This window comes from Sinohyriopsis cumingii, chromosome 12, assembly GCF_028554795.1.
Source record: "Sinohyriopsis cumingii isolate HCF-2022 chromosome 12, ASM2855479v2, whole genome shotgun sequence".
Taxonomy (NCBI): Eukaryota; Metazoa; Mollusca; class Bivalvia; order Unionida; family Unionidae; genus Sinohyriopsis; species Sinohyriopsis cumingii.
The window spans coordinates 10,614,156-10,641,368 of record NC_142972.1 but is presented as its reverse complement, the minus strand read 5'-3'; the positions used below and the strand labels follow the sequence as shown (position 1 = coordinate 10,641,368).

Here is a 27,213-nt window from a genome sequence, read left to right as displayed (position 1 = left end):
TATGATACACAGTGCAGTGCACTATGAATAGAACACCTTGATGAGGGGCCTACTCCTATTCTTAACCCTTTACCTCATAGAGTGTATGTCTTTTTAGCCTTCCGATACACAGTGCATGCACTATAAATAGAACACCTGTTCCCTGTTTGACTCCATACACATAGGTCTGCCTGTTAACTGTTAAGCAGTGTAGTGTATATTACGTTTAACAGCAATTTTAATTATTTTACATGTTTGGTATACATCTATTATACATGGAAAAATTTAAAAGTAAAGTCCAATCGTTATAGCTATGTAATTATTTTTCACGTAAGAATTTTTTATGTGCTTTAAAATCTTGAGAGAACTTGTTCACCATCAAGTCAGGGAAGCCGCGTGACCAACTGTAGCTGCCATTTCTCATACTCGAAATTTACAAGCTCTTCGTCTGCATCTACATCAATAAGTCATCTGAATTTGATAATTTATAAAAAGTAATTGCTACCTACATCAATATCAGAGCCTTTACCTAAGTTATTGAAGCTTTCATAGTTGTGATTCTAATCGTTAAAAGTACTGAACGAAATCCGTGACCTTCATTTTGGAGAGTGGAGAGTACGACACAGTTACTATAAATAGCAGATTTCGACCAGAGCATAAATAGTGACCACGTGATCTGACATAATAGTCATTCACAGCAATGAATGAGGTATCTAATAGGGGGTTTTCCCCGAAGGTGGTCTATGAAAACCAGCTCAAAATGGCCGATGTTTACAGCAGGCATCAATAGGTGCTTCCATGCGAATGGAGTAGATACGTCAAAAGGTGCTTCCATGTGAATGGAGTAGATACGTCAAACGGCGCTTTCATGCGAATGGAGTAGAGGCGTCTAAAGGTGCTTGCATGAAGTAAAGGGTTAATAAAAGTTTATATATATATATATATATATATGCAATCTCTGACATTGTAAACACATTTATTATGGGTCCTTTAAAAAATTGTGGAAGTAATGTTTCATGTTTAAAATTTACCATTAATATACTAGAGTCCTTTATCTTGACATCTTTGGGCCCAATGTAATACTGTCAACATAAGCAGATGTTGATATATGTGTTGGGGAGGGGGCCTGAAAAAGAAATCAAACTTTAGCAGACAAGTGAAATTTGCCTGTAGAAGGTAGCTTGTCATCGCTGCATAAGATTTACACTGAACAAATAAACAATGCAAGTGTTGATTACATGAAGACAAAACCAGTATTTCATACACTTCTGTATTGACAACTTACATTTTGTTACCTTTGTGCTACACAGTCCATAATTCATGAAGTACAATATATGCACATGAAAAATCCACAAATTTGGGTATTGGTTACAAGTTAGAATACTGGTCATCCCCTCATTTCAGCAGTAAAAATATAGACAATTTAAATGTGCACTTTTTGTTTATTTTCTCATCACCATCTATTCCTGTGGGATAATATGCTACAAAACCATGAAGCCCTAGCATAAAGGTTACAATAAAATCAAATAAATTGAGATCTGAAAATGAAGTTAAAAAGTATAGATATTTATTTGATCAAAATACCTCTTTGTGAACAAGTAGACTATGGCATAAATGGACTTAAAACCCTAATACAGTGTTACGGAATAGTAAATCTGTCATAGTAGTCTATAGAGTGCTAATTCAAGAAAGTTAAATTTTTACCAAGCTTATGCATGTGAAATTTTTTATTATGGAGCAAAATTATCCAGAAGACAATGCAAGTGAGCTTTGAATGGGGGTTCTTAGTACAGAACAATATTCATACATAGATAAGAAACAGATTAAGCTGAGAAACAATGAACAGATTAATTCTTATGCAACTAGTGGCAACATCTTTTAAAGATTTTTATTTCAATATGGGTCTTACAGAGTGTGTCAGAAAGAGAGATGGATACTAAAGTTTCATGTAAATATTGAACTATGACCATTTCCTCCTCCCCCTCATTTTTATTCTACTCCCCCCCCCCTTCTATTTTTTTGACAAGGGTGGAAATGCCATCTTATAATAAAATCCTGGATGCATAGCTGCAAATTCCAGAAAACAAAGTAATGCATATAATTAAGATTGTCTCTGGCATAATCAGTAAATCAAATTAAAATGGAATTGAATGAAAAAATTAAAATAATTAAAATTAAATGCTATTAGTGAAATGGGTGGGTATAGGGTTAGGGTTAGGGTTAGTGAAATGGGCAGGTATGGGGTTAGGGTTAGGGTTAGTGAAATGGGTGGGTATGGGGGATAATGATAGTTCTGAATTTTATGCAAGCTTCTTCTGTTTTAACCATCCGGACAGAGCGCTATGCTTAAGTGAAAATTTTCACACATCTTTTAAGATACCCTACCATCAATTTCCTTAAATTATTCTGAGTCTATGGTCTTAAAATAAGTAACAAAAAAGAACGAGAAGCATCAAGCTTTGTGAAATTCAGCAAATAATATATTTCCCTAGAATACAAAGTGAAAATAAGAAAAAAAAGAACTTATGGTATTGTGAATTAAATCCCAGTAAAATCCTAGAATTACAGACACAAGTCCTAAAAATAAAATTTCAAAGTAAACTTGAATGGAAATCCAAATTAGGTATAATGCTGAAAGTATTGGTGTGCCTATGATGGCCTGTATGATAGTGTTGTACCAACAATCTTTTGTTGAATCACAGTAATTTGATTCCAGGTTTGAATTCACTATAAATCCCAGTAAACTTCTGTTATTTTTTATGAGCACTGTGTATTTCCAGAGAAAAATCATTTGAATAATTTGAAGAAATAAATTCCAGCCCACATAAACTACTGGACACAACAATAATACAATTGCTTCTGCTAGATCTTAAAGCACGAATGAATAATTTTTCCAGTAACAAGATTATATAGTTTTCCACCTAACCTTAGGTCACCATTACCAGTTTCTAAGGGTCCCGAGTGGCCGAGTGGTCTAAAGCGCTCTCCGTCACGAATCACTGCCATCTCACCTCTGTCTGCATGGGTTTGAATCTCAGGCTCAGCAAATGTGGATATGTGAGAAAGCTTGCCGGTAGCTTCTCGTGGGTTGGTGGTTCTTTCCTGGGTTTTCCCGGTTCTTCCTCCACCATTAATACTGGCCGCCATGTATAGCCTATCTTGTGCTGAAAAATGGCATTAAACCCTATAACAACAACAACAACCAGTTTCTAAAAAAAATGTTACCTAATGGAAAATAACCTTCTGGAAGTTTCATAATGTTTACCAAAAAAATCTTAGTTATAATTAGAAGTCTGTTAAATTATAATATAGGTAAACTCAGGTTTCATATGAAATTTCCAATGTGCAAGACTCAGATTGAGATAAACATGTTTACTACAGAACAAAATCGATAATTCAGGCAAGGTTGAAAATGAACTTCATTTTGGACAAGGTCAAGTCCATCATACAATGTTACATTACAATAGCATATAATGAAATATATAAAAAAATTAAAAAATCTAACTAACAAGCAATGCAAATTATATATATATATAACAAATGGCCAGATATTTAGTTTTAAGTGATTTTAAATTTAAATTGTGTTATCTTGATGTCTCTATAAACGGGTTGGACTGTATCTTTATGTTCACATTTGTTTTTTTATCTTCTGAGTCCTTGTTAAAGCATATATCTGAAATGGTTTCCTTGTTATGGTGTTTTCTTCAGAAGGAACAAAAGCTGTTTGAAATAAATTGTTTGACTTGTATCTTGTCATATCTTGTCTTGACATGAGTGTCAAATTTTATCAGCAATACAGTTTTTTTTACTTTACAAAGTAAAATGCAAACACAATTTGTTCTGTTTTTGATGCGTAATACATGCATAACAATGTTTCTAGCTTGGAACTAAACGTATTTGAATACTTTTTAATGCCATAAAAGCTCTCTATTTCTTAAGACACCCTAAGTTTTTTGATAACCTATGATTTTCTAATTACAACTATTTTTATATACCATAAAATTCACTTTAAGGCAGGAATTTTTTGTACCAATCCTAATTTTCAAGCAGAATTTGGATATCATACAGTTTCCAGATACATTGCATCTATATAATTCTCAATGAAAATCCACATATGATCCGTGAAAACAATGAGCAATTTTTTTTATTTTTGTGGTACAGAAGCAAATTATAACTCAGGTATCTAGGTCAATTACAAATGAAACTAATAACTTTATCGAATGTTTCATCCAATAAAAGATGACTTTTACCATGAACACAGATTTTCAACTGTAATGGATTTTTGAGGTTGTTTTATACAAAAAACTATATAAATTTAGAACTTCCTGCATGTACTTCTACCTAGTTTTGCCAACTTTGTTTCATTCTGACTGGAAGGAGAAGTCCAATTATTGGAGTCCAGCTTGGACCCTGTATACCAAGTTTCAGGAAATGGACCTCATTAATGAACATGTAACTTGTATCTGACTTGATGGGAAACAGGAACAAAATACTGTAATATTACAAAATCCATGTCACCTAGATTGTGTGCCATATGCATGTGTGTATGCGTGTGTGTGTTTTTTCTTTCTCTGTAGATTATATTTATTATCCCTAGATTATCTGATAACCAGAAATGTTTGATTGTAAGGTGACCTTGGGATGGTTCCCTGACCCATTGGTCAACCTATTACAGGGTTTAAAAAAAAAAAAGTATCAGAAATGATCTAGAAAGATTCTAGAGATATTAAGCAGATGAGTTTGTGACAAGTGGAAAGACACAATTTGTAATAAAAAGACAGGGATAAATTTTAAATGCTGGACAGATTTTTCCTGTGTTGTTATATACTGATTGTTTGAAGTTATGGGATGTCTGGAAAGTGGTGGTCAAAACAGTGGATATGTATCACATATTGAATGTAAACAAAGTCCATTCATGAATTAAAATTTCACAAACTTTGTTTATTAGTGGTAAATGCAAAATAAAAAATCACTTAAATGAATGCTGGTACCTTACTTTGCACTAGTAGAAGTAAGTGATAAAAATGAAAATTGCTTGACTTTTATTTTTAGGTGGCAAGTTCGGAAAATATATTTTTGGTGTTGCTTAATATTCAGCCAGTAACAAAATTAGTTCTTTTTAGGGGATGAATATATAGGGCTAGTTACATAATATGTGATGATGCCATTTGTTTTGTTTATTATTCCAGGCATTTGGAGCCTTTGACAAAAGCAACACTAATCAGATCCCGTTGATGAACTTCCGCCGAGTGTTGGATCTGTTCTGTTTCAAGTTGTCAGAAGCGCAGTGGAAACACATCTTGTCCAAACTTCATGTTGTTGGAGACAATGTCAACTATGTTCTCTTCCTAGACACTTACACCATGTCTGAGCAGGAGGTGGGCTTTAAAATAAGATTTCCTACTAATGAAGTAACATTTTGTTTCTTATAGTAGTCAGTAACATTGCTCTCAGGTCATTGATATGCATCAAAATACAATAGATTAAGTTATTTATTTAGGGAATAACAATCTTGATGATTGGGAGACATTAGTGGTGTTTCTTTCTGTAATAACTGTTTTATCTAGATGCATTAATGGAGATGGTAAAATGGATATTTTGAACAAAAAAACTGCTATTAATGTTTTCAGATGCTCAAATGCAGAAATATTATCCCTGTTCTAACACTTTTGAGAATTTTATTACAAATTAAGAGAAAATGTAATTATTCATGGTACTGAGTCATAGTATGAGTCAGACATAAAAATTTACAATAGTATATCTTAGATTTTACTGCCATATGTTTTTTACATTTGACTAATCAGTCACTGCACTACATTAGAGGCAGATATTTGACCAATCACATGCTGCACTACATTGGAAGGTGTGACATTTGACCAATCAGACACTGGGCTACATTAGAATGTGTGACATTTGACCAATCAGACACTGGGCTACATTAGAATGTGTGACATTTGACCAATCAGACACTGGGCTACATTAGAATGTGTGACATTTGACCAGTCAGATACTGCACTGCATCAAAAGGTGTGATATTTGACCAATCAGACACTGGACTACATTAGAATGTGTGACATTTGACCAGTCAGACACTGCACTGCATCAAAAGGTGTAACTTTTGACCAGCCAGACACTGCACTGCATCAAAAGGTGTGACATTTGACCAGTCAGACACTGCATTGCATCAAAAGGTGTGACATTTGACCAGTCAGACACTGCACTGCATCAAAAGGTGTGACATTTGACCAATCAGACACAACACCGCAATAGTGGGTGTGATATTCGACCAATCAGGCATTGTACTAAATTAAAGGTGTGATATTTGACCAATCAGATACTGTACTGCATTCCATGATGTGACATTTGACCAATCAGACATTGTACTACATTAGAAGGTTACATTTAACCAATCAGACACTACACTACATTACAAGGTGTGCCATTTGTCCAATCAGACACTGTACTGCATTCCATGGTGTGACATTTGACCAATCAGACATTGTACTACATTAGAAGGTTACATTTAACCAATCAGACACTGCACTACATTAGAATATAAGCCATTCCACCAATCAGACACTGTACTACATTAGAATATAAGCCATTCCACCTATTAGACACTGCACTACATTAGTGTGCCATTCCACCAGACACTGCACTACATTAGAAGGCATGACATTTGACTATTCAGACACTGAACTACATCCGAATGTGTGCCATTTCACCAGTGAGACACTACACTACATTAGAATATAAGCCATTCCACCAGTCAGACACTGCACTACATTAGAAAGTGTGCCATTCCACCAATCAGACACTGCAGTACACTAGAAGGCATGAGATTTGACTAATCAGAAACTGAACTAAATCCAAATGTGTGCCATTTGACCACTGAGACAATGCACTTCATTGGAATGTTTGACATTTGACCAGTCAGACACTTCACTACATTAGGCATGATATTTGACTAATCAGACACTGCACTACATCAGAAGGTGTGATATTTGACTAATCAGACACTGCACTACATTAGAAGGTGTGACAACTGAGTAATCAGACACTACAATACCTTAATTTAGGGTTATGGAAATTTTACCATGTCCTCCCCCCAATGGTCTTCTCTTGCCAGGCCCATCACAAGCAAGACTTGCCTTGTGTATTACATCTGCTCCACAGCAGTATATTCTTACCATGCCATATTCCCCCTTTCTCTGAGATATTGAACTTGATTTTGAACTAATCTGTAGGATACAGAAAGATGGATTGCCTCCCTCCAGAAATCTCTTAAGGACAGCATGCCCTACTTGAGGCCAGTGGATGAGGTACATGAGCGACTGCGGGAAACAGTGTCTGCTAAGCTTTATGACTTGACCAATGCTTTCAGTGAGGCAGATTATGCCAATCTAGGGGTTGTCTCCAAGGAAGACTTCAGAAACATTCTGAATAAGCACATATTTAGGCTGTCAGATGAACAGGTAAACTTACAAAGTAGATGTTTTATGTGGAAGTAAACAAGCACACATTTCTCTGAGTTTTACAATTTTCAAAGAATTTAGGCTGTTAATATTAAGTGGATAAATTAAGTAAAATCTTCTACTAACATTGATGAGGACAAAAATAAATCTTACTTGAGTTTTGTAATGATGTACTGTTGTTCTATAGCATGACTTAAAGGAGTTGCATTACTTGTATGGATGGTTAAACTTGCCATAATGCGTACCTGTCCATGCTTGTATGGATGGTTAAACTTGCCATACTGCGTACCGGTTCATGCTTGTATGGATGGTTAAACTTGCCATAATGCGTACCTGTCCATGCTTGTATAGATGGTTAAACTTGCCATAATGCGTACCTGTCCATGCTTGTATGGATGGTTAAACTTGCCATAATGCATACCTGTCCATCAAACCCATGTTTGAAATTTGTATAAATTGAGCCAGTTTATCGTGCATTATAGCAACCATTACTAAAAACAAAAACCTTCAATCAGCTCAGAACTGCTGTACAGAATTTGACCAAAGTTTAACATCCTTGCATGACAGTCTTTTAGATTTTTATATCAAATATGGTCACTGTTTATAAAAAGAGAAAACCACTAAATCACTTGTCGATAATTGCAGAACAGAATTTGGCCAGAGTTTACAGAGAGAACGATGGCATGAATTTGGCTAGATTTTAAAGAAAGAAACATGTCATGAAGGCTTTCTATATAAATGATTTGCCAATGAATATGGCTACAACTTCTGTTTAAATCCATTCAGTAAATATAGTTAGACAGAAAGGATGCCGTCATGGAGTCCATTCATGTATACAAATCTATTGTACAGTATGTTTCTCAACATAATTTTAAAGATAGCATCCTGGCGATAAGACCTTTCAACACTGGACAAATCATACTGATGTGCCATTGTGGCTAGTCAGTTCATAGTATGATTGCTCAATTAGTGTAAATGTTAAATCAGTTTTGTTGAAAACTAAAGACAGATCCAGTAGAACGGGATGAGAGATATATCCATTGTGGCTTGCTTTGAATCTATCTCTATGAGATACATGTCCAATGAAGGTTGCCTTGAATCCATCCCCTTGACATTACCTTGTTTTCAAAGCTCATTCTGATTTTATAGGCATAGTCTTAACAGGGGGATGGAGTAGCTATATGCTGACATGCTGCCTTGATAACATTTGGGCCTGTCATTTGTATAGAATAGGCACAGTCTAAACAGGGGGATGGAGTAGCTATATGCTGACCTTGATAAAATGTGGGTCTGTCATTTCTATATAGAATAGGTATAGTCTAAACAGGGAGATGGAGTAGCTATATGCTGACCTTGATAAAATGTGGGCCTGTCATTTCTATAGAATAGGTATAGTCTAAACAGGGAGATGGAGTAGCTATATGCTGACATGCTGCCTTGATAACATTTGGGCCTGTAATTTCTATAGAATAGGCATAGTCTAAACAGGGAGATGGAGTAGCTACATGCTGACCTTGATAAAATGTGGGCCTGTCATTTCTATAGAATAGGTATAGTCTAAACAGAGAGATGGAGTAGCTATATGCTGACCTTGATAAAATGTGGGCCTGTTATTTCTATAGAATAGGTATAATCTAAACAGAGAGATGGAGTCTATATGCTGACCTTGATAAAATGTGGGCCTGTTATTTCTGTAGAATAGGTATAGTCTAAACAGAGATGGAGTAGCTACATGCTGCCTTGATAACATTTGGGCCTGTCATTTCTATAGAATAGGTATAGTCTAAACAGAGAGATGGAGTAGCTACATGCTGACCTTGATAAAATGTGGGCCTGTCATTTCTATAGAATAGGTATAGTCTAAACAGAGAGATGGAGTAGCTACATGCTGACCTTGATAAAATGTGGGCCTGTCATTTCTATAGAATAGGTATAGTCTAAACAGAGAGATGGAGTAGCTACATGCTGCTTTGATAACATTTGGGCCTGTCATTTCTATAGAATAGATATAATCTAAACAGGGAGATGGAGTAGCTATATGCTGACCTTGATAAAATGTGGGCCTGTTATTTCTGTAGAATAGGTATAGTCTAAACAGAGATGGAGTAGCTACATGCTGCCTTGATAACATTTGGGCCTGTCATTTCTATAGAATAGGTATAATCTAAACAGGGAGATGGAGTAGCTATATGCTGACCTTGATAAAATGTGGGCCTGTCATTTCTATAGAATAGGTATAGTCTAAACAGGGAGATGGAGTAGCTATATGCTGATCTTGATAAAATGTGGGCCTGTTATTTCTATAGAATAGGCATAGTCTAAACAGGGAGATGGAGTAGCTATATGCTGACCTTGATAAAATGTGGGCCTGTTATTTCTATAGAACAGGTATAGTCTAAACAGAGAGATGGAGTAGCTATATGTTGACATGCTGCCTTGATAACATTTGGGCCTGTCAGTGATTGATATTATGCTTAATAATTAAATATGCATTAAAAATTAATAGTTATAATTTCAAAATTCCACAAGAATATTTAATAGCTCAAGAAACAAAAAGTTTAAATTTAGCTGATAAAACATCTGATTAGACTCAGGTAAAAAAAAGTCTGATTACTAGAAAAATAGCTTTACAAATGTTGTAAAATAATGTCACTTCACTTTTTCAGTTTGAAAAGCTATGGTCCACTCTATCAGTGAATGAGTTTGGTAACCTGGACTATCGAACTTTCCTGAAGCGATTTTCCACAGCAGATGAGAACTCAAGTGTTCCTCAAGCTCCTACATTACAAAGATCAGTGTCCAACCTGGCAACCAAGAGACCCAACACCATGGGCCTTGGGAGGAGATCACTTACTCGGGTTGGTATAATCCTACTTGTAGTAATGCATGGAAACCATGAGAAGTCTGGCAAATAAGCCATTGAGGAGGCTAATATGGTTGCTGTAAACAAAAAATGTGTGGCAAGTTTGAGGGTGTTACCAACAGAGCTTTTAATTTCATTCCTTACTGGATGTACCATCACTTTGAGATCTAAGTCAACATGGTATAAATATGTAGATGAAGGCTATGTAGATGATTTGCAGATGTTTGTGTAGTAAATACTATAAATATTGGAGTCAAATGTCACTAGTTTAAGTGGAAAACTTAGGAGACCCCAGATGTTTTTGTAGTAAATACTATAAATATTGGAGTCAAATGTTGCTGGTTTAAGTGGAAAACTTAGGAAACCCCAGATGTTCATGTAGTAAATACTATAAATATTGGAGTCAAATGTCGCTGGTTTAAGTGGAAAACTTAGGAAACCCCAGATGTTCATGTAGTAAATACTATAAATATTGGAGTCAAATGTTGCTGGTTTAAGTGGAAAACTTAGGAGACCCCAGATGTTCATGTAGTAAATACTATAAATACTGGAGTCAAATGTCGCTGGTTTAAGTGGAAAACTTAGGAGATCCCAGATGTTTGTGTAGTAAATACTATAAATATTGGAGTCAAATGTTGCTGGTTTAAGTGGAAAACTTAGGAAACCCCAGATGTTCATGTAGTAAATACTATAAATATTGGAGTCAAATGTCGCTGGTTTAAGTGGAAAACTTAGGAAACCCCAGATGTTCATGTAGTAAATACTATAAATATTGGAGTCAAATGTCACTGGTTTAAGTGGAAAACTTAGGAAACCCCAGATGTTTGTGTAGTAAATACTATAAATATTGGAGTCAAATGTTGCTGGTTTAAGTGGAAAACTTAGAAGACCCCAGATGTTTGTGTAGTAAATACTATAAATATTGGAGTCAAATGTCACTGGTTTAAGTGGAAAACTTAGGAAACCCCAGATGTTTGTGTAGTAAATACTATAAATATTGGAGTCAAATGTCGCTGGTTTAAGTGGAAAACTTAGAAGACCCCAGATGTTTGTGTAGTAAATACTATAAATATTGGAGTCAAATGTCACTGGTTTAAGTGGAAAACTTAGGAAACCCCAGATGTTTGTGTAGTAAATACTATAAATATTGGAGTCAAATGTCGCTGGTTTAAGTGGAAAACTTAGAAGACCCCAGATGTTTGTGTAGTAAATACTATAAATATTGGAGTCAAATGTTGCTGGTTTAAGTGGAAAACTTAGAAGACCCCAGATGTTCATGTAGTAAATACTGTAAATATTGGAGTCAAATGTCGCTGGTTTAAGTGGAAAACTTAGGAGACCTCAGATGTTTGTGTAGTAAATACTATAAATATTGGAGTCAAATGTCACTGGTTTAAGTGGAAAACTTAGGAAACCCCAGATGTTTGTGTAGTAAATACTATAAATATTGGAGTCAAATGTCGCTGGTTTAAGTGGAAAACTTAGGAGACCTCAGATGTTTGTGTAGTAAATACTATAAATATTGGAGTCAAATGTCGCTGGTTTAAGTGGAAAACTTAGAAGACCCCAGATGTTCATGTAGTAAATACTGTAAATATTGGAGTCAAATGTCGCTGGTTTAAGTGGAAAACTTAGGAGACCTCAGATGTTTGTGTAGTAAATACTATAAATATTGGAGTCAAATGTCGCTGGTTTAAGTGGAAAACGTAGGAGACCCCTATGGTGCACATTAACTTTGCATCATATACAATGGATAGTTCTGACCTGTCATTAAAACTGGGCACATTAACTTTGCATCATATATAATGGATAGTTCTGACCTGTCAATAAAACTGGGCACATTAACTATTTGTGATCAATCGAAAATAGGCATCAAATTCACTGTGTAGTTACAAAAGACCACACTTGATTACTTTCTTATTACAAAGCAAATGAATTTGAATGATTACATAGAAAATCACTGAAAATTTATCAGAAAAATGGTTTGCAGTTGTGCTTGTGGCACATACGATGCAGATTTTCATTATTTTGAATGGATACAAGAGGGATGTTTTTTTTAATTTTCCCAAACCAAACACCAACATAGAAAAATGTCTATGCTGGAAGTGATGCATTATTTATAATCATATTTCTTATATACCGGTAATTACACAAAACTATTTTTTTTAAATGACATTATTTACTGTGCTTGTGAAATGTTGAACACAATTTTATGCTAAAATTGTATATTTATGTTTGAATTGTATATCATATTTGAGTCATAATATTACATGTAGTAAGGAAAATATGAGGTTTTTTTTAAACTATTGGAATCCTGCATCATGCTTAATTCGCCCTGGTTTTGTCAAAATTGAGCATTTACTTGTAACAAAACACAACCCTATACATTCAATTCTGGAATCGTCCTAATCCTATTGATATCTATAATTCCAAAATTGGATTTTTACATTAATTATTTCTAAATTTTAAATTGAATTATTTTGAATACAATTTTTATTATGGAAGGTTTCTTAAACAATATTTTAACTTTATGAAGAGGTGAAACTAAAGTTTTGTCTTTATTAGGCTTGAGACTGTAAACAACAGCAAGCTGTGTCCTGCCATTTATTTCAAATAAAACTGATCTCTTACAAATTGCTGATTTTATAATCCCTTCAAAATGTTATGACATCAATGAAATAAGATCAAAAGAATCATACTAATTGGCAAACAACTGTAAAAGCTGATGCAAATATACCTCTTGCCAGTATGCCTGTAGTGGCTTATTTTGATGTGCCATTATTATTTCTTCTTTTTTAAGAGATTATGATAAATGATCATTTTACATGTATCTCATATAATTGAAATTTATTAGTTTAGCAATTATACCTTTTCATGAATATATCCTTGTGTGTTCAAGCAATGTACGATCTGAAAAATCTTGCTATCACTGGTGGGAAAGTTTTAGAAATATTGTTGAGAATATTTCCAATGAATATGTTGCTAATACTACTGGATCTGCCATTGTCAGGATAGATTGTGTCACAGCAACAGTAACTAAGTGATAGATTGTGTCACAGCAACAGTAACTAAGTGATAGATTGTGTCACAGCAACAGTAACTAAGTGATAGATTGTGTCACAGCAACAGTAACTAAGTGATAGATTGTGTCACAGCAACAGTAACTAAGTGATAGATTGTGTCACAGCAACAGTAACTAAGTGGGCAGAACTTATTGTTTGATATTGAAACTATCCATTGCCTGGTCTCATTGCCCTGCAAATTATCACCTGCCACTAGAGTATCATGTAGCTAGCAATATCCACCTGTCATGTACAGTATACATGTCATATATTTGATGACTTCCACCTGTAATGTACTGTATACATAGACTTCTACCTGTCATGTACTGTATACATATCATATATTTGATGACTTCCACCTGTCATGTACTGTATACATAGACTTCCACCTATCATGTACTGTATACATATCATATATTTGATGACTTCCACCTGTCATGTACTGTATACATATTATATATTTGATGACTTCCACCTGTCATGTACTGTATACTGTATACATATTATATATTTGATGACTTCCACCTGTCATGTACTGTATACATATCATATATTTGATGACTACCACCTGTCATGTACTTTTTACATATCATATATTTGATGACTTCCACCTGTCATGTACTGTATACATATCATATATTTGATGACTTCCACCTGTCATGTACAGTATACATATACATATCATATATTTGATGACTTCCACCTGTCATGTACAGTATACATATCATATATTTGATGACTTCCACCTGTCATGTACAGTATACATATCATATATTTAATGACTACCACCTGTCATGTACTTTTTACATATATTTGATGACTTCCACCTGTCATGTACTGTATACATATCATATATTTGATGACTTCCACCTGTCCTATACTGTATACATATCATATATTTGATGACTTCCACCTGTCATGTACTGTATACATATCATATATTTGATGACTTCCACCTGTCATGCACTGTATACATATCATATATTTGATGACTTAAGATTCTATTCCAACCACATTCATTCATTACCACATAAAAGGTACACAAATATGTCTGGTTTTCATATTTTAATATTGGAAATTTGAGAAGTTACTAAACAGCCATATTTAAAAGTACAAATACTACAGGTTAAATTTTCTCACTGATCCCTAACATTTGACATTCAATATTAATGCAGACTTTAATTATATTTAACAATAATGTAAATATTGAAAAACTGGTACATGTATTGATATATTCATTAAGTATCAGTTTTGTTGGATAAAAAACACAGTTAAATATTTCAGAACATGATGATGCCAGTTGCAAAATAGGTAATTGAAAATAGGAATGTCAAAACAAGGAAACAGCATTAATTATTCTGCATCATAAAATGTTAGGATTAGACCTAGCTGTAGATTTATGAATCAAAATTCATAGACATGGGGAAAAAAGGTACACCCCATCTGTTGTATTCCAGTATCATCAAGCTAATTTCTTATGCTAATTAATCACTGTAGATATTCTAATATTTACCTTGGAAAAATTATATGTATGTAAATCTTGCTGACATAGAGTTGTGAATATGATTGAAAACATACATTTTTTTCTAGATTATTTTTGAAAATGGATTGAAAGAAATGCCACTATGTAATCTGTCTCCATATTAACTCATTAACCCCTGGAGGTTTTTGTCGTTTTCGCCTAAAATTCGAGTAGGAAACACATTTTGAAAGCTATTTCCTACTACATCCTAATACATCAACTTCCAACAGATTTTCCATTAGCCTAATACCTAGTCGTGTTAGAAACATCATTTTCCATTGGTTATTTTGCTCGTGCTTGAGTTAAATGGTGAAAGTTCTTTTCTTTCTTTCTTTTTTTGGCTTAACGGACCCATCATTTTTGTATCAAGACCCCTCTTTACTCCAAATGCCCACCTTATCCTACTTTTTGCAAAGGTTCACCTGTCTGTGTGCAGTTCAGACCAGTCTACCTTAGATCTGTGGCCAAAAAGTCTAAAATCCAGACACAAAATCAGATTCTGTCCACCAGTGAATTTTGGGTGAGAAAAAAAAACGGGTCCAAAAATAAGTTTTTTCCCTCTGTATTTTGTGGTGCAACTAGATATTCCAAATTGTTTGGTTTCATTGTAGAGCTACATCTGTCTACCTTTCTGTAATACCATGTACTTTATTGTATCTTACGTGACCTCAACGCTACAGAGCTCGGCAGTAGGCTACTACCTCCTGCCACGTAAACGCGGCTCCTGGGGTTAATGAGTTAACTGTATGTGTTACTTACTTTATACCATAGCAACAATTTACATCATACTTTTACACACTAGGATTTTTCTTTCACAAGTAAGTCATTTTTTAAACTCTAATAGAATTCTTCATTCTCAACAATGTACAACTGCAGAAATGCCTATTATTGAACAAAAGTGCAGTGTTCTTGGTAATAATCAATTAAGTTGGTTCCTGGGACAAGGTGTGTGAACCAGATGTTTTTTGTTGGTCATTTAGTACTTGTATAGAGTTATTGATCAATATCATTGGTCATTTAGTACTTGTAGACAGAGTTATTGAAGACCACTCCAGTGGTCTAGTGGTTAGATGGTCTGCCTCAGATGTGAGAGGTCACCGGTTCAAACCCTGGCTGAGTCATACTGAAGACTTTTGAAAAGGTTACTAACAACTGCCTCACTGATGCTCAGCATTAAGAGGTCAGTGTTAGGACTGGTCAGTCTGGTGCCAGGATAATGTGACTGGGTGGGACATGATGCTACATGTCTGCGGCATGATGCCCCAGTGCTAGACATCGCTACAAATTGCCACACTGCAGACATCATGGCAATATAACTAACATTTTTTAAAGCTGTGTTAATAAACCAAATTACACACATATGCACACACACACACACACACACACACAAAGAGTTATTGATTTAATTTTATTGGTCATTGAGTACTTGTAGACAGAATTAATGATCAATTTCATTGGTCATTGAGTACTTGGTGACAGAGTTATTGATCAATTTTATTGGTCATTGAGTACTTGTAGACAGAATTAATGATCAATTTCTTTGGTCATTGAGTACTTGGTGACAGAGTTATTGATCAATTTTATTGGTCATTGAGTACTTGTAGACAGAATTAATGATCAATTTTATTGGCCATTGAGTACTTGTAGACAGAGTTATTGATCAAGTTATAGATGTTATCTGAGTACTCATTACATTATCATCCTGTTTTCTTAATTTCTATCAGTTGGACATGGCACGTCCCATATTTTCCCGAGGTCAGTCCAGAATGTCTACTCCAATGGTCAATGCTGAATTTGCTGAGAACAGGGTAAAAGATGTTATTTACAAGAACTGGAAACAGATCCAACAGCAGTGTCGACATCAAGATCTGGATAACACAGGAACTATCAGTATTGTTGACTTCAAAGGTATGCATCTAGTTAATAAATATTTTACAATCTTTACCTTGAGATTTGACCTTGAGTTTGTCATGTATACATTTACCACATGGTTTTCCATTACATTTCTATTAAAACATCGTTTCCAAATAAATTAAAATGTATGATAATTAAGGCAAATTAATAATGACAACAACAATCAATATCTTTGTGGGGGCTTAAAACCAGATTTACACAAAATGTAACAGTGAAGAAGGAAATAGCTATATTATTTTTATCAAGAAGGTTTGAAGGTATCCATTCTTGGATTAAAACAATAGAAGCGGTTATATAGTATTTCCCATGTCTGTCCATTCCCATCCTATCCCATCATGTAATTTACACATTTTTTACTATTCAGTAACTTCTGAAGGACATCATGGATTTAAGTAAGGTTTAATTTTAACATTTAGAATACCCAAGTTATGTTCTATTTTCAGTTTTCTGGCAAGTGTTTACTGAGCAATGTTTGACTTGGAACTTTATCCGTCAATTTCATTTCAGCTTTGTAACTTCAGGAATTTAAGTCAAATTTGAATCAAGGTTTTTACACTGAGTTGTATCCTTTCCCTGTACAGTTAGAAGGAGTTATGGCCCCTGATTAGCATAGCATTTTGCCCTTTGTTTCCTCTCAGAAACTTTTAATTGACATAATGTACTGAGATCAGATTTTATAATAAGACTTTGCATTTTCAAAACATATGCTAGGTTCAAGTTTCATTGTTTTTAGACAATACAGACCCTGTTTGACTTCAAACTTCCTCTTAATTTCTGCTCCTTAACTTTTAAAGTACTTCATGGATTGAAACCAGATTTGCGGGTATAGGGTTTTATATTAAGAGGACCTGTTTCATGATTGATTTTTACAGTTTTCAAGCAGAATCTTGTCAAGTTAATGCCCCTGTTTGAACCCTTTAATTGCATCATACTGGTAGGGACATTCATTGCATATAGACAGATCTGGGTTTTTTATTATAGCCAGTACTTTTTACTTTTTCCATTGAAAATCTTGTAAATATGCAGAGAAATAAATTATTATGAATCTTCTGATTATGGCATATATATATATATATATATATATATATATATATATGTATGTATATTCATTCATGCCAGTTAGTAGGTATAATATATATACACACACACAGACATATATATATATATATATATATATATATATATATATATATATATATATATATATATATATATATATATATATATGTCTATCTCTTACTAAGTTTTAGCCTTCAATTGGGAAATAAAAAGTTTACTTAGGATGAAATTTATAAATTAAGCAAGTCATTTTAATTTATTCAAGATATTATGAATCAAACAATTTTTTTAAAGGTATAAAAAAGTAATTTATTTTTATGATATCTCAGAAATCCTGAACAGTTACCGTGTGGATCTGGACAGTCAGGAGTTCATGGATCTGATGACAAAGTATGACTTGAAGGAAAATGGCACCTTTGCCTATGTGGACTTCCTGCGGCATTTCATTCTGGATCTGAAACCACAGGATGACTTTAGGCCTAGTATGTTGCCAAGGAAGAGGATACACACGCCAAAATTCACTGTGAGTTCCCAGAGAATTTTATAGTCAAAGTGAGGTTTTTTTAATGGCAAATAAACATTTAATGGCAAAACAATACAATTTGTTTATACAATAGATGGTACTCATGCCTTCCCTTTACAGGAGTCTCAGATAATGGAGCTGATGGGTTTAAATAAGAAATATAAGCTGAGAAGTCAGAAAAATGGGGATGGGGGTAGGCAAGGCACAACACCCATTCTTTTGGTTCACTAGGAGTATGAACAGCAATGGTGGGGCAGAGACAGGGGCTGACGTTGTGTTATGTATCAACTAAAAGTTTAGACTTTCTTTCCTTGATAGAGAAATTTATTTGAAAATAATTTTGTAGTACTGTATAACTTTGTTATTAAGGAGATGAATGTTTCCTGCCCCTCTATTGCAACATCAAAAATCTTCAGGGAACCCACAAAGGAATCTAGGGACAAGACTCATACAGAAACCTATAACCAGTTGTCCTATCATAGTTCCTCAAGTCAAAAACCACAGTTCTCATAAGAACCAAAAGTGGACAAAGTTTCTGTACACAACTACCTCCATCTCTCGAATATGACATTGTCTCCACACAGCCCTTCCCACAGATCCTGGTAGGAGGAAGGCTTCAATTCTTTTCTGCCAAATGGGACAAGATTTGCTATGAAAATCATCGGACCTGATAAGTGGTTTCCAAGAGACACTGCATCATTTTCAAGACACCTTTGTCTGGAGTCCCATCAGCTATAAACATTCCAACAGGCACATTCAGAGCCACCACCTTGCAACAAGATATTAACAAACTTCTTCAGAAAAGGGTGGTAGAAATCATTCAAATTAATAAATTCCTAGGGATTTTATTCCAGGTTTTATTGGTCCCAAAGGTAAATGGCACTCTGTGTCCTGTCAATAACTTAAGCGCACTCAATCAATTCATTCACGCTCCTTGGTTCTCGAATGGAAACACTACAGCGCATTTAGAATCCTGCTCAAGAGGGAGACTTTGCAATCAGCTTGGACTTAAAAGATGCATTTATTCATTTCCCTATTCACAAGGCTTCCAGGAAGCTCCTGTGATTCACTTTCAGTGACAGCTTATCTATTCTGAGCATGCCCATTTGGACTGAGCATAAGTCCCTGGGTCTTCACTCGTCTAATGAACCATGTTATGGCTCATCTCCAATGTGGCAACATCAAGTTACATGGATGACATCGTGCAAAAACATCAGATGAGTTATATATTAGAACAAAATGTTATTACCCATTGTTACACTGCTTACATTCTGGGTTTCCTCATCATCAAGGACAAATCCAACCTAGTACCATCTCAATAGTTTGTTCCTCTTGGTATAGAATCCAACACACAAGTAAACAGAGTATGTCTTTCTCAGGAACAGGCACTGAAAATCAGGACCATGGTGGCTTTGTTACATTAGAGGGAATCTCTCTGTCGGCATGGGAATTACTTTCCTTTTAGACTTGCCCACCGTGGCAGCGGAACTACTCATAATAGGTTGTCTTTATATGTGCCCATTACAAAAGATTCCTTTATCCCAATGAGAGGCCAAACATTGTCTCACTGGACCAATCTCTTCCCATCTGCACAATATTAGAGACCCTCTGCACACTTGGAACAACCTAACTTGACTCACAGCAGGTATATCTCTGCAAGTGCAACTGCCAGAGATCACAGTCTGTATGGATGCAAGTATAGAAGACTGGGAGGCACACCTACTACCATCTTTTTGGGAAACCAGTTTAGTGTGGTCTCCCCAGGACTGGCATCTACTTATCAAAATTCCCAAGATGAAGGCCACTGAAAACCTTTCATTGGTTGCAGAAATTTTTAACTGAAAAGGGAGTCCTCCTTCTATCCGGCAATTCTTTGATGGTAACTTATATCAAATGGCAAGGCAGAACCAAGTCCCCAGTCCTTGCATATTCTTATGTTACGTGTTTAGGATCAAATAAACAGTAACACAAGAAAGAGTGAAAACAAAAAGCTTTGAAAAAGAATATAATAATTTATTTTCCTGGAAAAATTCTGTAAAAATGAAAAAATATAAACTTACGGTTTTAAGAGTCAAATCCAAAAATAATCCAAGAATAATCCACGAATAAAGTTTTTGAAGTCCTAATAACAAAATGTTCTAATGATTTCAAGCTCGAGTCCCGACGAAGAATCCAAGATGGAAAGACAATGATGTATGCTGTAACCGTTGAAGTCTACAGTTCCTTGCAGAAACAAGAATTATCACTCCAGTTTTGGAAATCCAAATAAATTTTTATAAAAACTGTCCTTGTTCAGCAATTTCACACGAGCACACGTATTTCCCAGGAAAAAAGAACTAATCCTTTTGAATCCAAGTAATTTGAAATAACTCCAAACAGCACAACATACAACTTCCAGTGCAAGAAAAAGCCCAGCTTCTAACAGAATAACTCTCCAAAACAAAGGTTATATTGTCTTCTAAAACACAAAAAAGGGGTCACGTGATAATGTTCCAGAACCCCATAGAAATTAGGTACTTGTTAAACATCATGTACACCCAGTGTGGCCCTGACGAAAACCAATCATTTTACTCTAAGAAATAAAAATTAAAAAAATATTTAAATCTTAAACAATTAGTCCCATCATGACCTTGACAACAACCAATCATTTTAAAATAAAAATAGAACTATTTATGCAGTTGTCCTGAAGCCAACTGTCTCAGACCTGGACTGCCCCCTACCACAGAAGAAGTCGAGCGAGCCATCAAAATGATCAGCTCTGGCAAGGCACCAGGCATGGATGGAATTCCTGTTGAACACTTCAAAGCAGCTGGCCCTAAGGTACTTGAGGCACTGCACAGCATCCTGATCAGCATTTGGGAGGAGGAGTCCATTCCACAGGAGTTCAAAGACACAATGATTGTCACCTTGTACAAAAACAAAGGGAACAAAGCTGACTGCAGCAACTATCGAGGCATATCACTAATGTCAATTGCAGACAAGATTATAGTGCGCATCCTTCTCAACTGGCTGGTCAGTAATGTCTCAGAAGCCATACTGCCGGAGGCCCAATGTGGATTCAGACCAGATCGGAGCACAATTAACATGATCTTCACAGTGAGACAAATAAAGGGAAAGCGCATGGAACAAAACATGAACTTCTATGGAGTCTTCAAAGACCTCACAAAGGCCTTTGATATGGTCAACAGAGATGCACTGTGAGTCATCTTAGCATGACTCGGTTGCCCTAGGAAGTTCGTTCAGATGATCCGACTTTTCCACGATGGCATGACAGGATTTGACTCTACAATGGGGATGTCTCTAAGCTATTCAACATTTCTAATGGTGTGAAGCAGGGTTGTGTTCTCACCCTAGTATTATTCAACCTATTCTTGACATGTGTCCTGAACGATGCTAAACGTGATCTCCAGAAAGGAGTGTACATAAAGTACAGACTGGATGGCTCTCTCTTCAACCTTTGCCAACTGAATGCCCGGTCCAAAACAATGGAGAAACTTATTCTTGAAGCACTTTTCGCAGATGATTGTGCTCACATGGCACACACAGAAGCAGATCTCCAGATCATCATTACTCACTTCAAAGAAGCCTTGAGTCTCTTTGGACCCATCATCAGTCTGAACAAGACAGAGGTTCTTCACCAACCTGTCCCATGCACCATGGCTCACCCCCCTGATTGTGTCTCTCGAAGACACCCAGCTGAAAGCTGTTGATCACTTCAAGTACCTTGGAAGCATCATATCTTCCGATGGATTGCTAGACAAAAAGATAACACACATCAGCAACGTCAGTCAATTATTAGGACATCTCTGCTCTCGCCTGTTGAGTCACAGGAATATCAAACTGTCCACCAAGATAAAGGTATATAAAGCAGTTGTACTAACAAGCCTCCTATATGGATGTGAACCCTGGATAAAAAACAAGAAGCACATCAAGCAACTTGAGCGCTTCCATATGAGAGCCTGGATTATGGATGTCAGATGGCAAGACAGGGTGATGAATCTAGAAGTGGTGGAAAGAGCAGGCTTAACCAGTATCAAAGCGATGGTCATGAGAGCCCAACTCCGGTGGATGGGTTATGTCACCTGTATGGAGGAGTCTCGAATGCCTCATCAGATTCTATATGGAGCTCTATCTAGTAGACACAGAAAAATTGGTCGCCCGAAGAAAAGATTCAAAGACTCCATCAAGGACAGCCTGAGATGCTGCTCAGTATCTGTGACAAACCTCAAGTCCTGTATCAAGAATAGACCTGGCTGGCTTGCAGCTGTTAGTAATGGGTACAAAACCTTCAAGAATGCCCGCAGAATGAAAGTTGCCAATGCCAGGGAATGCAGGAAGGCCTCAATGTCAAGAACCAACCATTACCTCCAGTATACACACTGCTCCAGGACATACGCATCTCATATCGGACTCATCAGCCACATAAGGACCCATCAGTGAAGAGCAGCACAGAATTGACTTCATCGAGCCCTGATGGTCAACCAACAGCTGTTATTCCCCATAGTTCAACTTCATTTATCCAGATGGCAATCATCCAGTCTTTTCAAAAATGGACTCTTAAGTAGTTTCAATAGATTTACTTTGTTCTTTTTATGCCAATGAGTGCACAGTGATTTTGGTACTATCCATCCAGCCAGTCATCTGTCGATGCTATTAGTGAGAGCAAGATCATACAAAAAATTTGCAACATAGGCAAATTTGCTGGCATATTTTGATTCTCTTTTCAGGTCTTTACATCATGTTTTTCACCAACCACTGTCAGGAAGATTGAAGGGTATATAATAGGTACATCATAACAATTAAATTCTACACAATGGATAAAACAGACTTGGGTTATATTTCAAACAATTTAATTCTACACAATGGATCACACTGACTTTTGAATGGGCTATATGTCATAACATTTCAATTCTACACAATGGATCACACAGACTTGGGTTATTTATCATAACAATTCAATTCTACACAATGGATCATACTGACTTGGGTTATAGATCATAAAAATTCAATTCTACACTATGGATCACACAGACTTGGGTTATAGATTATGACAGTTCAATTCTACACAGTGGATCACACTGACTTGGGTTATAGATTATAACAATTCAGTTCTACACAGTGGATCACACTGACTTGGCCTATAGATTAAAACAATTCAATTCTACACAGTGGATAACACTGACATGGGTTATAGATTATAACAATTCAATTATACACAGTGGATCATGCTGGCTTGGGTTATAGAATATAACAATTCAGTTTTACACGGTGGATCACACTGGCTTGGGTTATATATCATAACAATTCAATTCGACACAATGGATCACGCTGACTGGGTTATAGATCATAATTTAATTGTACACACTGGATCACACTGACTTGGGTTATAGATCATAACAATTCAATTCTACATAGTGGATCACACTGACTTGCATTATATATCATAATAATTCATTTCTACACAGTGGATCAGACTGCCTTGGGTTATACATTATAACAATTCAGTTCTACACAGTGGATCACACTGGCTTGGGTTATAGATCATAACAATTCAGTTCTACACAGTGGATCACACTGACTGGGTTATAGATCATAACAATTTAATTCCTATTTTCTTCTTTCTGTGATATCAACAGATTTCATGAACAAAGCATTCACTTTTAGGTAGCTTGTAGTATTCTTTCATATCCTCTTCACTGCACAAAAATACATTAACCCATCTTTGCTGTAGCCCAATAGTTGTTGACTCTATATAGTATTATAGGGTAGAGTGTTAAAGTGGGTTATGCCAATGAACTTAATATGGTCATTTAAAAAGATTGTTCTCCTTTTTCCAACCAGGCTAATCCTTTATTTTTCAACATTATGCTTGCATATGGTATGTGTTGTTTTAGCATTCAGTTTTTTTTTTTCTATGCATTTCGATCTTTTAAAAGCAAAATTGTATCCCATTTTTAGTGAGTTTCCTTGCTCTTTATATGACCTTGACCTTTAATAACAGCTTTCGACTGGCTTGTAAAGCTTGCTATATACTTTCTATGGCAAAAGGGGTGAGTGTTGGAGTGCAGGAAGGCTGGGGCAATTTCAACTTCTGATGGGCATTTTTAAGCTGGGTGTTGTAAATCTTGATCAGAAATCACTGGAGTTGGTGGGTGGAACTTGTTGTTATTATTATAGTGTATCTGTTTGTATAGATAAAGCTTCAAATAAAATGACCTGGAAAGAGGGAACCAAAAGAGAATTTACTGATGTATAAAAAATTCCAGTTCAGTGTCATGTGACCATTTATATCCAATCAGATTATAAAAAACTCAGCAGACAGCTCAAAAAAATTAGAATTATAAAATATAAAATTTCTATACTGTTTACATGGCGGTAAGAATTATAAAATATAAAATTCCTGTACTGTTTACATGGCTTAAGAATTATAAAATATAAAATTCCTGTACTGTTTACATGGCTTAAGAATTATAAAATATAAAATTCCTGTACTGTTTACATGGCTGTAAGAATTATAAAATATAAAATTCCTGTACTGTTTACATGGCTTAAGAATTATAAAATATAAAATTCCTGTACTGTTTACATGGCTTAAGAATTATAAAATATAAAATTCCTGTACTGTTTACATGGCTGTAAGAATTATAAAATATAAAATTCCTGTACTGTTTACATGGCTGTAAGAATTATAAAATATAAAATTCCTGTACTGTTTACATGGCTGAAAGAATTATAAAATATAAAATTCCTGTACTGTTTACATGGCTTAAGAATTATAAAATATAAAATTCCTGTACTGTTTACATGGCTGTAAGAATTATAAAATATAAAATTCCTGTACTGTTTACATGGCTTAAGAATTATAAAATATAAAATTCCTGTACTGTTTACATGGCTTAAGAATTATAAAATATAAAATTCCTGTACTGTTTACATGGCTGTAAGAATCATAAAATATAAAATTCCTGTACTGTTTACATGGCTGAAAGAATTATAAAATATAAAATTCCTGTACTGTTTACATGGCTTAAGAATTATAAAATATAAAATTCCTGTACTGTTTACATGGCTTAAGAATTATAAAATATAAAATTCCTATACTGTTTACATGGCTGTAAGAATTATAAAATATAAAATTGCTGTACTGTTTACATGGCTTAAGAATTATAAAATATAAAATTCCTGTACTGTTTACATGGCTTAAGAATTATAAAATATAAAATTCCTATACTGTTTACATGGCTGTAAGAATTATAAAATATAAAATTCCTATACTGTTTACATGGCTGTAAGAATTATAAAATATAAAATTCCTATACTGTTTTACATGGCTGTAAGAATTATAAAATATAAAATTCCTGTACTGTTTACATGGCTTAAGAATTATAAAATATAAAATTCCTATACTGTTTACATAGCTGTAAGAATTATTAAATATAAAATTCCTATACTGTTTTACATGGCTGTAAGAATTATAAAATATAAAATTCCTATACTGTTTACATGGCGGTAAGAATTATAAAATATAAAATTCCTATACTGTTTACATGGCTGTAAGTGCTGCATAGTCAGCAAGCTCATAGTACCATTGTCTTCAACATCACTTAAATACAATCGTTAGGTATGTATTGATATAACCTAGCAAGCTCATAGTACCATTGTCTTCAACATCACTTAAATACAATCGTTAGGTATGTATTGATATGACCGAGCAAGCTCATAGTACCATTGTTTTCAACATCACTTAAATACAATCGTTAGGTATGTATTGATATGACCTAGCAAGCTCATAGTACCATTGTCTTCAACATCACTTAAATACAATCGTTAGGTATGTATTGATATGACCTAGCAAGCTCATAGTACCATTGTCTTCACATCACTTAAATACAATCATTAGGTATGTATTGATATGACCTAGCAAGCTCATAGTACCATTGGTTTCACATCACTTAAATACAATCGTTAGGTATGTATTGATATGACCTAGCAAGCTCATAGTACCATTGTTTTCAACATCACTTAAATACAATCGTTAGGTATGTATTGATATGACCTAGCAAGCTCATAGTACCATTGTTTTCAACATCACTTAAATACAATCGTTAGGTATGTATTGATATGACCTAGCAAGCTCATAGTACCATTGTCTTCAACATCACTTAAATACAATCGTTAGGTATGTATTGATATGACCTAGCAAGCTCATAGTACCATTGTCTTCAACATCACTTAAATACAATCGTTAGGTATGTATTGATATGACCTAGCAAGCTCATAGTACCATTGGTTTCAACATCACTTAAATACAATCGTTAGGTATGTATTGATATGACCTAGCAAGCTCATAGTACCATTGTTTTCACATCACTTAAATACAATCGTTAGGTATGTATTGATATGACCTAGCAAGCTCATAGTACCATTGGTTTCAACATCACTTAAATACAATCGTTAGGTATGTATTGATATGACCTAGCAAGCTCATAGTACCATTGGTTTCAACATCACTTAAATACAATCGTTAGGTATGTATTGATATGACCTAGCAAGCTCATAGTACCATTGGTTTCAACATCACTTAAATACAATCGTTAGGTATGTATTGATATGACCTAGCAAGCTCATAGTACCATTGTTTTCACATCACTTAAATACAATCGTTAGGTATGTATTGATATGACCTAGCAAGCTCATAGTACCATTGGTTTCAACATCACTTAAATACAATCGTTAGGTATGTATTGATATGACCTAGCAAGCTCATAGTACCATTGGTTTCAACATCACTTAAATACAATCGTTAGGTATGTATT

At 34.9% G+C, this 27,213-nt stretch overlaps 1 protein-coding gene across 3 annotated transcripts in view; it reads left to right on the top strand.

Moving 5' to 3' along the window:
- LOC149785999 (EF-hand calcium-binding domain-containing protein 6-like) overlaps positions 1-27,213 on the top strand; it is a 172,160-nt gene that overhangs the window by 140,525 nt on the left and 4,422 nt on the right. For all 3 annotated transcript variants that reach the window (XM_089976282.1, XM_089976281.1, XM_089976280.1), the window contains 5 exons: positions 5,169-5,357; positions 7,227-7,454; positions 10,121-10,312; positions 16,626-16,809; positions 18,204-18,397. In XM_089976282.1, coding sequence (XP_089832408.1) covers positions 5,169-5,357; positions 7,227-7,454; positions 10,121-10,312; positions 16,626-16,809; positions 18,204-18,397 — 987 coding nt within the window. The remainder of the gene's footprint in view (positions 1-5,168; positions 5,358-7,226; positions 7,455-10,120; positions 10,313-16,625; positions 16,810-18,203; positions 18,398-27,213) is intronic.